Raw genomic sequence first — 17,377 nt, 5'->3', positions numbered from 1 at the left:
ACACACACACACACACACACACACACACACACACACACACACAAAAAAAAAACATTACCCAGCATCATTTTCATCCCATGAGGCTTTGCTGCTCCACTTCCCACAAATAGCTCCCTGAGTGCTCGGCCCGTCATTACTGCGGCCGGGGACAGAAGAATCAAACGCACCTCGTTGTCCCTGCAGATGCTGAGATGCAGCTTCACTCTGCTGAGCTCCACAACAACAAACACTGCGTCTTTAAAACGACACAGAATCAGCTCCAACAGCAGAATCTGAACCCTCAGAGAGACGAGGGGAAACGTCCCGGAGTTAAAGGGACAGACTCGAGTTTTACTCTGTCAAACTGTTTCCTGTTTCCTGAGATGTGTATAAGAGACAGGTATTAATATAAAAGCTAGAGCTGATCTATAATCACACTACACATGGACACACACCTTTACACTGGAGGAGCTTTAACATGTGCTATATATATATATTTAAATTAACAACACACCTTGTAAATCAGTTCATTTCTACATTTTTCATTAGTTCAGGATCAATTCAGTTTCCATGGCGACACATGTTTTACTCCAAACTGTGACAAAAATTTTTGAATTAGCTCTGACCAAAGTAACAGCAGCTGAGGCTCCTGGGTAATGTAGTTGTGACCTGTGACTGAGGGTGATGTTGTGATTCTGTGCTTCAGCAGCATATGAAAGACTGGTGCAGTAGATTTAACAAGCACAACCAAACTGACCTCTGACCTCTGACCTCCTCCCTGTTCCTTGTGATGTTGCTGAAGCCAGAAACTGAAGCTGCTTCGAGTTTAGAGAAATCAGACACAAACACGTTTGTATTTGTGGTGAAACTCACTGACACGTCACATTCCTCAAACTCTCGAACCGAGTGTGAAACAGCCTCAGAAGAACAGAGGCCCGAGTCTGAGGCTCTAAAAAGATCCAGGTTTTGTGTCTGAACCTGGTTCTGATTCACATTCCTCATCCAGGTTTTCCTCAGCTGCTCCGAGATTTCACTTATTAGCGTGCGTCTTTGCGGGGACGCTGACACGGCTTCACGCTCCAGCTGTTTTCATGTGCGATGCTGATGTCAGAGCGGCGTCCGCAGAACACAGACACTAAGTGGAAGCAGAAGAACGAGACACGTGACTGAGCTCTCTTCTTCTTCTGTGGCAGGTAAGATGTTCAAGTCCCTGGACCTGTCGCTCATCGTGGAGTTCATGCTGATGTTCTACAAAGACAAACCCATCGACTGGCTGCTGGACCACATCATGTGGGTGAAGGTGTGCAACCCGGAGAAGGACGCGGTGAGTAGCTCCTCCTACTGACTGAGGTGAGGTGACGTAGCCATGGCAACAAACACTGCTTCAGTACTTACAGTTTAACATTGTTGGAGGTTGTTTTATTTGAACTGATCAGTGATCAGTGATGAAGATCATCAGCAGCAGAGACGAGGTCGAAACGTCTAAATCATCTCTGACCTCCACGGAAAACATGATGAGAATCTGACTAACTTTATTTATAACACACAGATGATCAATCCTCCTTTAACCACAGAAACAAACAGAAATGTTGAAATAAGAAAACATGAAAGAAAAAGACAAACAGAGAAAGTTGAGTCATTAAAATAATAAATGGAAATAATGAACTGAGAATAAATGATATTCAGACAGAAGTTTATAGTTTCCTGATGTTTCTATATAATTGATAAATAGATAAAATCCTCCTGTCCTCACGTCCTCATGTCCCCGTCCTCATGTCCTCACGTCCTCATGTCTTCCGTCCTCATGTCCTCACGTCCTCATGTCCCCGTCCTCATGTCCTCACGTCCTCATGTCTTCCGTCCTCATGTCCTCACGTCCTCATGTCCCCGTCCTCATGTCCTCACGTCCTCATGTCTTCCGTCCTCATGTCCTCACGTCCTCATGTCCCCGTCCTCATGTCTCATGTCCTCACGTCCTCACTTCCTCATGTCCCCCATCCTCACGTCCTCCTGTCCCCCGTCCTCCTGTCCCCGTCCTCCTGTCCTCACGTCCTCATGTCCCCCGTCCTCATTTCCTCCTGTCCCCCGTCCTCCTGTCCCCCGTCCTCCATCCTCCTGTCCTCCCGTCTCCTTCAGCAGCAGAACCAGGTTCTGTGTTGTTGCTCAGCATGTTGTCATTAATCAGTGATCTTCAGCAGCTGTAGTAAACTCAGCTGATGCTTCCTGCTGGAGCGTCGTCGTGTCTCGTCTTATTAAAGGATGTGAGCAGATGATGTGTTTGTAATCACACCTGTCTCCCTCCCTCCTGCCCGTCTCTCTGCTTCAGAAACACTGCGACAGGCAGAAAGCCAACCTGAGGATTCGCTTCAAACCGTCTCTCTTCCAACACGTCGGCACTCACTCGTCCTTGGCTGGAAAAATACAGAAACTCAAGGTAAAGCAGCCGTGAGTCATTTTCTGACACTCAACATCCGCCAGTAGCAGGAACATTAATATTTATGTTCTTCGCTCACTTTTTATGTTCAATTTCAAAACATCTTCATTTTACTTTATTACTTCTTTGTTTGTAACTTTTTGTTAAATTTATTTACTGTTGTTTTACAGAACAATAGGACAAAGGACCACATACTCTAAAAAATAAATAAAACTTAAATAAAAATAGAATAATAATAATAAAAATAAAAATAGCAGTGTCTGTTATAGAATATAACAATGACATTTTCACTGTCAGTCCATTGTCACAACAATCCGTCTCTTACTTTATAACTTTAGAATAAAAACATTTTATATTTTACATGAGTACTAGTATTTTCACTAACCTCCATTTTTACAGGACTCTTACTGTGTTTCACTTTTTCAACATGAAATCTAGAACTGTGTAGAATAGAGAAAAACCAAAACGTGCTAAGCAAGAGCAGTGTACAGGATATTCCTCTCTACAACATGAAATCTAAACATTATCTTTAATCAATTACAGTAAATCAATAATTCGTCTAAAATGCATCATAATTTATAAATTGAGTGAATTTTTTTTTAAACAAAAGGACAATCTAATTATATATAAATATAATTATATATAATAATAATTTGAATCATTTACTTTTCACTAAAGGCTTTTGAACTTTTAGGGAGTTAAAATCTTCTGTTTTGAACATCCGTTTACTTCCTGTTCTTTTTTTTCTTATTGAACCATCTTTATTAAGATATATTGAGTCACTTACAAATGTTGATGTGTGTATGTTGTGAATGATCTTATATTCATCAGGAGCACCTGCTCAGTGTTACGTCAGTTATGTGGCATATTTATTTTCATATTTAGTATAAAGTTCCTCTTCTCTGAGCAGCAGAGCGACGTCAGTGGTTGTCTGTCAGTATGCTGCTGTAGAGTTTAGATAGTTTGAAACAGGGCGCGGTTCAGCTGAAGTTCAGTGCAGCGTCTCTGGAGAGATGAAGATTGAAGCCTCTGCAGCTGTGGGCTCAGCGCAGCGTTTAGACTCGGGCTGCAGTATCTCACGGCGGTGGCAGCTTCGCTTCCTGCCAGCAGCTCAGAGCTGAACGCTTCGGCTTAATGCCTCTGATTACTGTGTTAAGAGCGATGGATATTAGCCCCGCTGACTGCTGCTGCAATCTGGACCAATCAATTGGATATTGATCCGTAGTCCCAGACCTGCAGCTCCTCAGTGTGGAGATTGAACCGTGGAGGCCGGTCGGCATGGGGGTGTGTAGATGGAGGCTAAACACAGCTATTACCCTCCAGCCTGAAATGTTCACCGCAGTTTAGTAAGAAAATCAGCGCCGAGGTTTAAAAATCAAACTTAAATTGAAAGAACCAAAGTGGAAGTGGGATTTATTTGTCTGTGGAGAGTTAAGTCGAGAGATTTGTTCTGATGTGAGAGAAACTGCTGTGGAAAAGTCCAAATAATCATTGGAGTGAAAATGACAAAGTTTGTGAATTAAAAAAGAAACTTTGTCATCTTGAGTCTGGTTCACAACTTTCTGACAAACAAACAAAGATTTACAGTTATAATTCAACATTTGGGGAAATTGATTGATACCACACTGAATATGAAGTTACAGCCTGAAGCTGGTTAGCTTAGCAACCATCCAACCAACCCCCTTCATATATATGTACACTAAGAAAAAAAAACTTTCATGAAAAAGAATTTAATGCAGCAGAAGTGTTTTTGTCTTCTTATTCCCCAATCTTCTTAATCATCTTCTGACCCTTGACTCATTTTCAAAACTGTTACACCAGCATGTGCGTTTTCTTTGCTCAAAAATCTCTTAGATATTAGGATTAGGTTGTGAATTTAACAATAGTCCTTGTTTTGTTTTGAAGAATAGATTGAAACATTGGTACATTTTGGACTGAAAGTGCAGAAGCCAGATTTGTATTTATAATTTTATATAACTTGCTCAGAAATTCGGGAAAGGAAAGTGTTCGAGATGAATTCAGGTGAATTTAGTAGCGCGATCTCCACCAGCTGTAACACTTTAAAGCATTAGGAACAAATAATATGGCAAAAGTACTTTTACGTTGATGCCTTAAGAACATTTTTCTGTTAGTACTTTTGTATAATCAAGAGTATTTATACAGAGCTGTAATATTAGTTTTACTTAGGTAAAAGATATGACCGCCGAAAACATTACAAAACATTCCTGTCGTGGTTGAAAGAAACAGTGACTGTTGGTCAGAGACAGGATTTAAACTGGTCTTCATGTTAAAATCACATTTTATTGACTCGTCCATCCTGACGACCTCGTCCATAACAACATCACAACACGTCTATAAGTAGTCGTAATCACTGCCATGGAAAACTTAAAATGTTGTAACTAGAAACTTGTAAATGTAATAGACACCCAATACTGTCATTGTTTCTGGTGAGGACAGTTTGAAAATAAGCCGTTTGTATTCGATGATTCCCAAAGGTGACCTAAACAAACATGATCAGTTAAATGTTCAGTTCACTCCTAAGGACCCCTGGATTGTCTACCTGGGATTAATACCTGTTGATGTATAGATGTATTGATACTTGCAAGTAAAAAGGTCATCACAAGGAACTGGTTTCAACTGGACCTACTAAGATTGAGACAATGGCTGGACATTGTAGAGGAAATATACTCAATGGAAAAACTGACTTTTCACCTGAGAGCTAGAGCAGGGACCTTCCAACAAAAATGGAAATGGACTTCATTCAAGGACAGATTCCAATCTTATTTTAGACCTGAAGGAAAAAGGAAAAAACGGCTGAATACAAATAGAGCAGCACCTCCCCTCCTTCTTTTTGTTTCTTGTTTCGTATTGTTTTGTTCGTGACTTGTAATGAATGTTTGAAAACTGCTTAAATAAAAAGTATTTAAAAAAGTCAAGTTCAAGGTTCAAAACTATTTCACTCCTGGTGATCCCCACCTGGATCAATCACTGGAAACCCCCCTGCTGTATTCCAAGTTTAGAGACGTGCAGTTGTCACTCAGTGATGTTGCTGTATGTGCGTATCAAAACAAAGTGCATCAGAATAACATTAATGATGTCACTGGATTAGTCATCGAGGACAGCGAGTGAGGCAGGAAGTGATACCAGTCTGTTGGCGGTCTAGAATGACTAATCGTTTACATTATCTTCTGGTCAGTGCACAGTGATGTCATCTTTATATTTCTGTTGACTCTCCAGAGATACTGACATGCAGGCAACAAGAACACAATAAAACCCAGCTCCCTGATGTTGGAATCCGCTTCTCATTATTTGGAATCAGTGTAAAATCCACTTGGAAGAATTTAAACTCAGTCATGTTTCTTTCCAGGACAAGGACTTTGGGAAACAGACCCTCCATAAGGGTCACGCCAACCCGCTGGCAGAGGTGACGACCAGCCTGAAGACCTACCAGCACTTCACCCTGGAGAAAGCCTACCTGGGGGAAGACTTCTTCTGGGCCTTCACCCCTGTAGCGGGGGATTTCATACGGATACGATTCTTCACACCTGTCCGCATTGAGAGGTTGGTACCAGGGTCTAAGGTCTAAGGTTATGAAGAGTTACAGTACCAATAGATCCCAGGACATTACCGGTTCCTCAGGCCAACAGACTTTAAAGGATATGAAGGGTTCCAGAGAATATCAGGTTACTGCAAGGTACTAAGGAGCTACTAGGAGGTTGCATGGTCTCAAGGATACCAGGGGACACTATAGATTTTTAAGTGTGAGGGATACTAGAAAAGACCAGGGTGCTTCAGGGTACTTGGTGGTACTAGTGGGTTACACTTGTCAGTGGGAGTTACAAGGGCTCAGGGTTATTGTCAGGTCCAGATCAGATACCTGAACAGGTCACACCATGACACAAGGAATTTATAGGTACAGGATCTATGGTTACCATGAGTTATAGGTGTGAGGGGTACCAGAGGATACCAGTGTGATACAAGGTCGTTACATCTCTCAGGGGCAGCAAGGGATACAAAGGTTACAGGGTGTGAAGTGTGCCAAAGCAGGCCAGGGCATTGGGACAACAATAACATACCAAAGCATTATTGGGTACTAGAGGGTGCTTTGGGGTCACATGGTTTCAGGGTCACCAAAAGGTACTAAAACTTCAGGGTCTTTGCAGTACCTGAGTATGCTAAAGAAGACTCCAGGGTATTGCAGAGAACTAGAAGATACTTGAGGGCAACTTGGTTTCAGCAAGTTTTTAGGGATTACAGGAAGTTAACGAAGGTTACAGTGTCTAAGGGGTGCCAGGTTTCATTACAGGGTCTCAGGAGGAACAGGGGGCACTGGAGGTAACAGGGTATAGCGTGTACCAGGGAGTTACAGAGTACTAGAGGATGTGAAGATTACATGGACACTTTGGTACCAATGTATCAGTATCTCAAATTAGGCATCACAGGGCCACATAATCAGACTTTTTGACCAGTGATAGTCCTGGTTGTGGAGCCAGGTCCAGGAAAGTATATGTTTTTGATGGTACGGCTACTTGTACCTCTGTTACAACCACTGCTGCTACTGTAAAGATCGTTTCTGTCAGTCTACACTGAACTGACTCTTTATCTTCCAGGTATTTCTTTCGGAGCGGAAACATCGAACATCCAGGAGACAAACTTTTCAACACGTCAGTGGAGGTTCTGCCGTTTGACGTGAGTCTTGGAATCCACTTCAGTCCAGTTACTGAATCTTTGTGTAATCAATCACAAAGCTTAGGTTTTGTTTCTGTAGTTTTGTCCATGATTTCTGTCAGTTCTATCTAAGAAGTTGTACCCACCCAGTTAAAAACTGAGAAATGGGAACATGGTGACCTTCCTAAAAAGAAATAACAATCAGAAAAGTTTGAAACAAACAAAAGCTTAGACAAACTTTTGGAAAGAAAATTAAACTGTAAATATTTTTCTCAAACATCCATCACAGTTTACAGATGCATTTATATCTTCAACCGCTGCTGTACTTTCTGTAGTTGTGTTCACAGTTTCTTCTGTGCTATGATTGATTATTACCAATATGCAGGTGTCCTCACTTTGAATTTAATCTCTATGTGAGTGATTTAGATCATCTGGATTAACAACCTGTACAACCCTTCCACCTAACCCACGCGTGGTCCTGCCCTATCCAACTGTTTTATTGATGTTTTCATGTACCCAAGTCTCAGCACTCGACCTTGTAAGTCAAGGAATTGATGGACAAAACTAGAAAATTAAGAATTAAGTTAAAAATATGCAAAATTATCCCTAAAATTCAGTTTAATCTTTAACAACAGACGGGATGTATACAGACTCTGTATCTTCCTACTTTAGCATCCATTGAAAACAACTCTGTCTGAAACAGAGTACCTCTGTTGCTTAAACCAGTGGTTCTCAAACATTTTCACATCAAATATCATAAACCAACACAAATTAGACACAGACCCCCATCTGATTTCAATTTGCTTCTAAATGTTTTATTACAGAAAGTGTTTGAAACCCACGACCAAACACATTTTGTCACTGTGTTACTTGTGGATGGAAATATTGTGAAAATAAATGACCCAAGACCCCCAGGAACCCCCCCAACTTTGTGAACCACTGGCCTACACCACAGACGGGTCTCTGGAGTCACAGTCCTGAGCTTTGTACATCTTCCATCCACCAGAACCACCTCCTGGAGACTTAAAAATACGTTCCCTCTTAACTTCATCCAGCCCTGGACGGCATTACCTACAGAACGTATTTACTGTGCAGTTTACGTGTATGGAAATGTAATTTCTAGTTTAATATTACTGAGAACAGACTCAGTTTGTGGTCCCTCGAAATCGAGGCAGAGTGATGGATCACTGTCTTTGGCTCCTCTGTCATCGACTGTAAGACGAGGGCTGATTAAGATGGAGTGTCGCAGCAGGACGGAGGGAAATATACAGAGAGGAAGAGGAGCTCCTACTGAGATCAACCTCAGTGGAGGAGAGAGCAGGAATAAAATGAGACGAAAAATGAACTGACTCTTTGAGGAAGCTGAGCACACAGGGGGATAGAGGGAGGACCGGGAGGTTGGAGGCGGTTACCAGGGTAACACTGACCAAGAGGAGAGGGATATGATAGCAAGGGCTCATGGGAAAGGAGCATGTGGAAGATACAGTAAACAGGAGAAACTCTGAAGATTTTCAGTCATCCAGCTCATTGTGTTTCTAAGAGCTTTGTAAAGGCAGCTGCTCCAGGTCCAGGTCCATGTCCAGGTCCAGGTCCAGGTCCAGACATTTAACCTCATGTGGGGTCGTTAACACCTGAGTGGGTATTAAACTGCCTGGGGACAAACATCTTAACTCCCATTCAAACAGAGCATTATACATTAATATAGCAACAGATAAAGTTAATAAAATATTTCAGAAATCAGAGTCTGTATTCACTGTGTGACGATCTAGAACCATTGTGGAACCTAGACTTAAGGAGAACTTCTATCAGTTAAAGATGGAGGGAGTGCTGGAACTTAACGAGATATTACAGTCAATGAAAATGTGTTGGAGATGATATAAAATAAGGTACAGAATCTGCAGAGATACTGGGGGTGAAATTTCATTTGTATACTTCAACATATATTACTATATAGATTACTATTATATCAACAACTGTATTTAAGATACATAGGCGGGGCTTGGTGACTGCTTAGTTGTGACATCACAAAGTTCCAGAAGTCCTGACGGCTGGTTTTAAGGCTCAGTTTCTGAATACAGGCTGTGTGCATTTCTCTGTGGACTGAGGCTTTGATACTTTCACAGTATTAATATAGAAGCTAGAGCTGATCTATAATCTATAATCACACTACACATGGACACACACCTTTACACTGGAGGAGCTTGATCAGATTTGAAGCCGGTTTGTTGTCGTAATAATAACTGATAATAAGATTTTAACAAACATTTTTCATCAAGGACCCAATGTTTTCCTTCTTGCAACCATTTTCTGCCACATATGCTTCTATAAAAACATACTGTGTGTGTGTGTGTGTGTGTGTGTGTGTGTGTGTGTGTGTGTGTGTGTTTTCCAGAATATTCAGGCAGAGAAAGAGGCCTTGACAGAGGGGAGGGAGAAAACGCCAAAGTACCACCGGACAGAAGACGGATTTATCAGAATAGGTGAGACGCTGCAGGTGTGATGATGATTATGACACGTACACAGGTAGAGACAACAGCTGATAACGGTGAATTAGCTTCACACAGGCTGGTGTGTGCGTCATAACGAGCTTAATGAGCTGTGTGTTCACAGAGAGGAAAGTTATTCAGGACAACATTCCTCTGCTTTTGTTCTCCTGCTGCAGCGAGGACACACACACACACACACACACACACACACACACACACACACACACACACACACACACACACACACACAGCATCATGGGTGTATGGGGGGTAATTAGGGTCAATTCACACAAATGCAGGCAAATGTGTGTGTGTGTGTGTGTGTGTGTGTGTGTGTGTGTGTGTGCGCGCGCCAAAAGTGCAAACGCACACAAATGCACATGTTTTTGTATGAAATGACTCACACACTCATGTTTGTACTTGTACATTTTTGACACAGTCCACCGCTCTTCACGCCAACGACACCCAATCCTGATTCTTTTCACCTTCAGACACTTTGAAGAGACATGGACCAGAACAAATCCTCTTTCACACACACACACACACACACACACACACACACACACACACACACACACACACACTGAGGGCAGCTCTGTGTGAAGGGATTTGTGGGACACTTACAAGTTTGGCCGGTGACGTAAAGTTCACAGGTTTGGGAAAAAGCTCGTAGTATTTTATGACAGTTACATAAGCAGTAATAACAGCAGCAGCAGCAGCAGCAGGTCAACAGCAGTGGAGTTGTAGAAGTGTGACAGCTGCTTTTGACCTGTCTCACCTGTTGACAGTGAATCACCTGCAGCTCAGATCAAAGGTACAAACAGACAATCAAGCAGCAGCTGAACACAGACTGATCACAGCTGACTGATGAAGAGCCTCCAGATTTATGAATAAATGAAGGAGGGAAAGTGTCACAACAGAAATGAAACAAATGAGAAACAAATCCATCAGATACATAAAAACAAACACACGTGATAAATGAATGTCATGTTGCTGATTTGATCCGTTGGTGCAGCTTCAGGCTTTAGTTGCTCATCAGCAGAATGTGGGATTTATTCTTTCATTAGGAGAATTTATTTCTGCAGGATTTACTGTAACCTTCAGTGGATGGATGGAGGCGTCCTGACCCGGTGACTCTCTCTGTCCCAGAGACACAGCAACATACGACCAACAGGAAGTCACTCAGAAAATACTGAGTCTGAGCCTCAGGTGTCAAAAACACTCCTTCATTAAGTGTTTGCTTTATTTCTCATGCAGCTCTGCTTTAAGAGTTTAAATATCTAAATAATGACCAGATATGAATATCATAATTTTGACCTGTGTGTTTTGGTTTAATAATTTCCTCTTGTTTAGTTCTATTACATCTGATTTATATTTATTTGAATCATATTTCCCTTTAATACAGACGCGTCTTTATCGTCTTTCATTTCTCTAAATTAAATCTAATTTTCTTTGGCATACATCAACATATGATGTGATATAATTTCATACATATCACGAACACACATCCATGTTCACCTCTTCACCTGTGTGGACTGACTGGGAATAATCCGGTTTAATCTGGATCCTGGACCGAGGCCTGAGGTCCTGGTTCAGGTTTTTTTGTTGAACACAACAGAATAAAAACACGAAGCCTCTGGTTTCCTGTGTTCACTTCACCTCCTGTCCTCCATCTTTTCTCTGTGAACTCTCATCTCCATCTGTCCGCCACAAAAACAAACAAACAAACAAACAAAAACATAATTGTGCGTCTGTGTCTGAATCTTCCTGGAGAAACTGGAGGGCAGACAGCTGTGCAGGGAGGAGTGTGACTCTGACCTGACATCATAAATTACCAGCAGCTCTTTATCCCCCTCATTAATATTTCAGATGAGTCGGCCGATCGATGCGGCCGCCTTTCCTTCACTTCATCTCAGCGTGCTGCCTTCACGTGTAGAGAGGAACGCCCGACATCTCAGCGTCCGAGAACTAAACGCACCTTAAACTACAATCTGAGGGACTGAACTACCTGTGAGGGAGGGAGGGGACATCGGAGAGGATGATGATGGTGATGGTGATGATGGTGATTGTGATGATGATGGTAGGACAGTTGGTTGGTTGGTAGGACAGATGATTGGTTAGTTGGTTGTTAGTTAGTTGGTTGGTTGGTTGGTTGGTTGGTTGGTTGGTTGGTTGGTTGGTTGGTAGGACAGATGATTGGTTAGTTGGTTGTTAGTTGGTTGGTTGGTTGGTTGGTTGGTTGGTTGGTTGGTTGGTTGGTTGGTAGGACCGATGATTGGTTAGTTGGTTGGTTAGTTGGTTGGTTGGTAGGACAGATGATTGATTAGTTGGTTGGTTAGTTAGTTGGTTGGTTGGTTGGTTGGTTGGTAGGACAGATGATTGCTTAGTTGGTTGTTAGTTGGTTGGTTGGTTGGTTGGTTGGTAGGACCGATGATTGGTTAGTTGGTTGGTTAGTTGGTTGGTTGGTAGGACAGATGATTGGTTAGTTGGTTGGTTGGTTGGTAGGACAGATGATTGGTTAGTTTGTTGGTTAGTTAGTTGGTTGGTTGGTAGGACAGATGATTGCTTAGTTGGTTGGTTAGTTAGTTGGTTGGTTGGTTGGTTGGTAAGACAGATGATTGGTTAGTTGGTTGGTTGGTTAGTTAGTTAGTTAGTTAGTTAGTTGGTTGGTTGGTTGGTTGGTTGGTTGGTTGGTTGGTTGGTTGGTTGGTTGGTTGGTGGTTAGTTGGTTGGTTGATTGGTGGTTGGTTGGTTGGTTGGTTGGTTGGTTGGTTGGTTGGTTGGTTGGTTGGTTGGTTGGGATGGGATGGAAACACCTCTCAGCTTCTATCAGATGGATTACCTTTAAATTTGGATCAGATGTTTGCATTCCTCAGAGGAGCTGGTTGGTCTCCAAAAATAGAAAATATATAAATTTCACATTTTTTATTTTCTTTGTGATATTTTAGAGGAAACCTGGTTGCCTGGTTTGCTTGGATACTGGCCAAAGTGGCAGATCCTTGTCCTGCGAGCAGAAAGATGAAGCTGGTGAAGCTGAGAGACAACGTGTTTGGTTAAATATTAAAAACTCATCTTTTTATGTCTCATTCTTTAAGTCCCTGTTCTCTTTTTCAATATTTACTCAAAACCAACGTCTTTCTGGAAGCGACTGTATTAAGTTGCATTAACAGAATCATTCATCGTGCTTCAGTTGTGAAATCAGTTTGCTCATGACCAGTATTCTGCCATCTGATGATAAAAGCTGGTTGCTTTTACCCATGAAGATGATCTTCTCTAGTAAACTAGTACTTAAACCATCTAGTTGGTGGATCAGTGAATGAGAACAGTCACATAGATCATTTTGAAAGGTCACGTTTTCTGTATTTTGTATTGTGTGTGTTGCCTCCTTTATCTCCTCATTAGGAAATCATTTAGATATTAGTCAGGGTGGTGCCTGCCTTGTTTTGAACCTGTAACTGTTCACTAAAGATAAAATAAAAAAAATAGCTGCAGTTTGCTCAGACAGAACCTCAGAGTCTGATTTGTCTGTTTCGGTTTTGTTGTTAAACCTCTGGGTTTTTTATTTTCTTGCTTCTCTCCGCGTGATCTGTTTCTCAGAAAGCCTCTCAAACAGCAGTACATGTGGCTGGATATTGAATGAGAGCCATAATACCCACAATAATAACAGATAATACCCTGTGATAAACAATAACACACACACCCCCCAGTCGCTGCTCTTTGTTGGGATTACGGTCACACTCGTACCTGGAAGCATCACAGCCAGCACCATAATCCCACTAAATAAATCCTCCCAGGGATTATTGCTCTGTTGAGCTGCAGCCGAACACTGGTGGGACACTGCACCACATCTGATGGAGCCAAATGCAACAGTAACACAAAAAAACACCACATTTGTTTCTGACAGTCGACTCTGGTACAGACACAAAACCACCACAGAACCACAGGGGTCAGTTAATGGACTCTGGGTGAATGTAATGGAACCTTTTACAACCCTGTAAATCTGCAGAAAAAACATTAAATCCCTTAATTACTGGAGCCTCCATCTGCAAATGAAAAAAATAAATTATTAACTTTGAGTAAATCCCTTAAAAACCTGTGATACTGAAGGTTAATGTTTTAAGATGAAGTTTTGATTTAATGGACAAATTACAGTGTGATGAGTCAAATAATGTCATTTTTCATCTTCCTGAAAACTTAAAGCTCCATATTTTCTTCTCCTGTGTTTTATTATTTGAAGTGTTGATCCATAAGAAGATTTATTGTGGTTTTAAGAAACAAAAACCATCCAGTGTAGTTTTACATCTCCTCTCTCAGAGAAACCAAATCCTGCAAGGTTTGGATGGTGGGTCCAGGTGGGCGGGGCTTGGTGACTGCTTTGTTGTGACATCACAAAGTTCCAGAAGTCCTGACGGCTGGTTTTAAGGTTCAGTTTCTGAATACAGGCTGTGTGCATTTCTCTGTGGACTGAGGCTTTGATACTTTCACAGTATTAATATAGAAGCTAGAGCTGATCTATAATCACACTACACATGGACACAGACCTTTACACTGGAGGAGCTTTAAGTTGATTTTACTTGATAATAAAGCTGAATTTATTCAAATTAAATGAATAACTTTCTTATCAAACAGTGATAAACATTAATGAAATAAACTAATAAAATAAAGGTAGGTAGTTTTCACATTTATGCGAACATTAAGACTTGTCAAATGACTCCTTCTTTACTTTTGTGTTGTACTGCTCCAATTTGTTTTGTTTTACAGTTTCAGTTTTTCTTTACTCGTGAATAGCAACCAGAGACCAAACTAAAACTAATATTTATTGTGCAGTGCAACTTGTTTTCATGTGGAAATAAAGCTCTGAATCTTGAGTCTACTCCTGCATCGAGTTCGTCTTTAAAATAGTTCTAGTTACATCTGATTGTTGTTTTGGATCCTTTTTTATCTATTTTCACAAAAAACGTAAAAATCTATTCTTCACCAAAACAATAAATTTCGGCTCTTCGCCTCCAAAAAACTGTGAATGTTACAGATTCATGACACAGCATCAGGTTATTGATCTGATCGATCTTTTCTCCTTCCAGGAACGTTCCAGAACGGGATCGCAGAGGGGGAGGTGGACCCCACATTTGGGCCCCTGGAGGCCATGCGTCTCTCAGTGCTGACGGACTCTCCGGTCTGGGTGATCCTCAGCGAGGTGAGACCGCACGGACAGATCCACCACGGCTCCTGTTTTTATGTGTCAGGAAAGTTCACACAAGAGCTTCCTCGAGGGGTTTCCCAAGGTCTTAAAGAGCCCAAGGGGTGTTTTGAAGAGGTTCCAGGAGCTTTGGAAAAGGATAAAGCTGTTACAGAAGTTTCAGGAGTTCCCCGGGGCCTTGATGATTTCTGAGCACTGAAGGATGCTGGTTCTTGACAGTTGTTACTTGGGTCCTGGGTTGGGTTCTGAAGGTCCCTGAAAAGGTTCTTTTTGTTGTACTCCCAGGATATCAACGTTCTGTTTCCTCATCTCACTGAGAACAGACCTCTACTGAAGGTGTTCGATGTCCCATTCACGGTTCTTGGTTTTCGGTCCCAGTAGATTCTCTTACGCAGCCAGACCTCCATCAGGAGTCCCCGGGGCGTACAGTCAGTTCAACCGGTCCCGATCTACTGAGGACCAAGTGTTTGACACCAGCTCTTTGTAGTCAAGGTTTTTTAGGAGCCTCTTCACCACAACAAGAGGAGTGGGAGGTTTTCGTTGACCTTGGTGGTTTAGCACTTTTGACCACCCTATCCCTGGTTTGAGTCCAGCAGGGGACCTTAGTTTCATGTCATTCCCTCAGACCACAGCTGGACTGTGGGCTACGAATGTTTGAATGTGAACTCCTGACCTCTGACCTCTGACCTCTTTGAAGCTTGATGTGAAGAAAGTTTCTGTCTAACTGAATTAGTCTGGGCTGCGTGGAGGATTTCAGCGTCATGTGATGGTCGAAATGTAGTTCAGAGAAAAGCAGAACACACACATTTCTATACATTCATGAAATATCTGGATCAATTTTCAGGAATCCATACATGTCAAATCACCAATAAAAACCAGTATGAACCAAGACCCAGTAACAACCAGTATGAACCAAGACCTGGTCTGTTTAATGGCATTGAATGGAAATACTCAGACAAATATAAGTACCTCAAAAAGAACAGCAATGAGGTAAATGTACTTTCCACCACTGGTGAAACAAATTCATACTGGTTGTTACTGGGTCTTGGTTCATACGAGTTGTTACTGGGTTTTGGTTCATACTGGTTGTTACTGGGTTTTGGTTCATACTGGTTGTTACTGGGTTTTGGTTCATACTGGCTTCTGGCTTCTCTCCTGTCTCAGATCTTCATAAAGAAAGCAGAGTGAGGCTCCGCCCCCCCCCCAGTGATACCTCAGCACCTCTGAGCGGTCAGCCGAGCCGACCCGACGCTCGTCAGCTGCCGTCCTGCTCCAGTCCTGCTCACCAGATCCCCACCACGGTGCCACAGCGCCGCCGTGTGGCCGGACCTCACCACCGCAGGCTGAACAGACCAGAGACTGGAAACACAGAAACACACTCACAGACAGACAGACGGCTGATGATGAAGATGATGATGATGATGATGATGATGATGACAGGCCTCCTGATGAAGCTGTAATTACTCCTGAAGAACCTGTATTTAATGTACATACAGTAGATTAATGTTGAAACACTGGTAACGAGCGAGGCGGAGGCGGGAGCGACACACTGACGATGATCAAACTGCTGCTTCGAAACTCAAAGGCCTCTTTCTATCTGACGGTCTGTCCGGACCCTGTCTCTTATACACATCTTCGCTCCCGCCTCCGCCTCGCTCGTTACCAGTGTTTCAACATTAATCTACTGTATGTACATTAAATACAGGTTCTTCAGGAGTAGATGTGTATAAGAGACAGGTGTGTCGATGTGTCTGTAGTTGCTGCTCGGGGCTCAGTCTCACGTTTCCCTCCGGCGGTCAGCGATTTGCCTTAAAGACGAAGAGCAGATCTTCAAACTGAACCCGGACTGAAGATGTAGCAACACCCAAGATCCGGATCCTCAGACCCTCAGACCCTCAGACCCTCAGACCCTCAGACCCTCAGACCCTCAGACCCTCAGACCCTCAGACCCACATCCATGTGGCTTCAAACTCCTGATGACGACAGCTGGTGTTTTACTTTTTTCAAGTTGTTTTATTTAACTGAGGCCTTGTTCTGTGTTTGAATTCACTCTACTCTATTTTACTGTACTCTACTGTACAGTACTCCTCTGTACTCTGATGTACAGCACCCTAGTATATTCTACAGTACTGTAATTTCCTCTGTTGTGCTTTATTGTGCTGTAGTTTTCCATTGAAAACACTGATCCATGTTTTCTTTCTCTCATTAATAACAGGTAATTAATGGTAAGAAATTATAAGTTCTTCCACCAGTTGAATGTCTCTGTAAAGCAGCTTCTCCCTCAGATTAAATGACTGAAGTTTGTCCTTTAAACACTCCTCGATGTTTCACTGACTGGATTTAATTCTTTGATTCAGACCTTGGACTCAGAGACAGGGGTATAAATCGGGTTCTGGCTGTTGCCCCTGGGGCAGTAATCAGCAGGGGGTCAAGATGCAGAAGCTGGTTTAACAGTTGGCTTTGCTCTGAGCTTCAGTGGTTTCAACCAGGGTGAGATCAACCTGTTGTGACGCCTCAGGGCAAATACGAAGTCATTTGTAGGAACAAAATAAATCTGAGGGAGAAATTTATCAAAGTTTTTCCTCCAACAACAACAACGACTTATTCTTCAGA

The 17,377-nt window shown here is 42.2% G+C and overlaps 1 protein-coding gene across 1 annotated transcript in view; it reads left to right on the top strand.

The window, feature by feature from the left end:
- mgat4b (alpha-1,3-mannosyl-glycoprotein 4-beta-N-acetylglucosaminyltransferase B) overlaps positions 1-16,374 on the top strand; it is a 78,699-nt gene extending 62,325 nt beyond the window's left edge. Inside the window, exons 10-16 of the mRNA XM_087169688.1 lie at positions 1,173-1,303; positions 2,306-2,413; positions 5,781-5,974; positions 7,024-7,102; positions 9,474-9,561; positions 14,649-14,761; positions 15,929-16,374. Of these exons, the coding sequence (XP_087025814.1) occupies positions 1,173-1,303; positions 2,306-2,413; positions 5,781-5,974; positions 7,024-7,102; positions 9,474-9,561; positions 14,649-14,761; positions 15,929-15,952 (737 nt within the window). The 3' untranslated portion in view covers positions 15,953-16,374. The remainder of the gene's footprint in view (positions 1-1,172; positions 1,304-2,305; positions 2,414-5,780; positions 5,975-7,023; positions 7,103-9,473; positions 9,562-14,648; positions 14,762-15,928) is intronic.
- The last annotated feature ends 1,003 nt before the right edge of the window (positions 16,375-17,377 follow it).

The sequence above is a fragment of the Seriola lalandi genome, unplaced genomic scaffold (assembly GCF_002814215.2).
Source record: "Seriola lalandi dorsalis isolate HSWRI2012SDOR001 ecotype SW California unplaced genomic scaffold, Sedor1 jcf7180002054907, whole genome shotgun sequence".
Lineage (NCBI taxonomy): Eukaryota > Metazoa > Chordata > Actinopteri > Carangiformes > Carangidae > Seriola > Seriola lalandi.
Note: the sequence above shows the minus strand (reverse complement) of the source record. Positions and strands in the feature narration are given on the sequence as shown.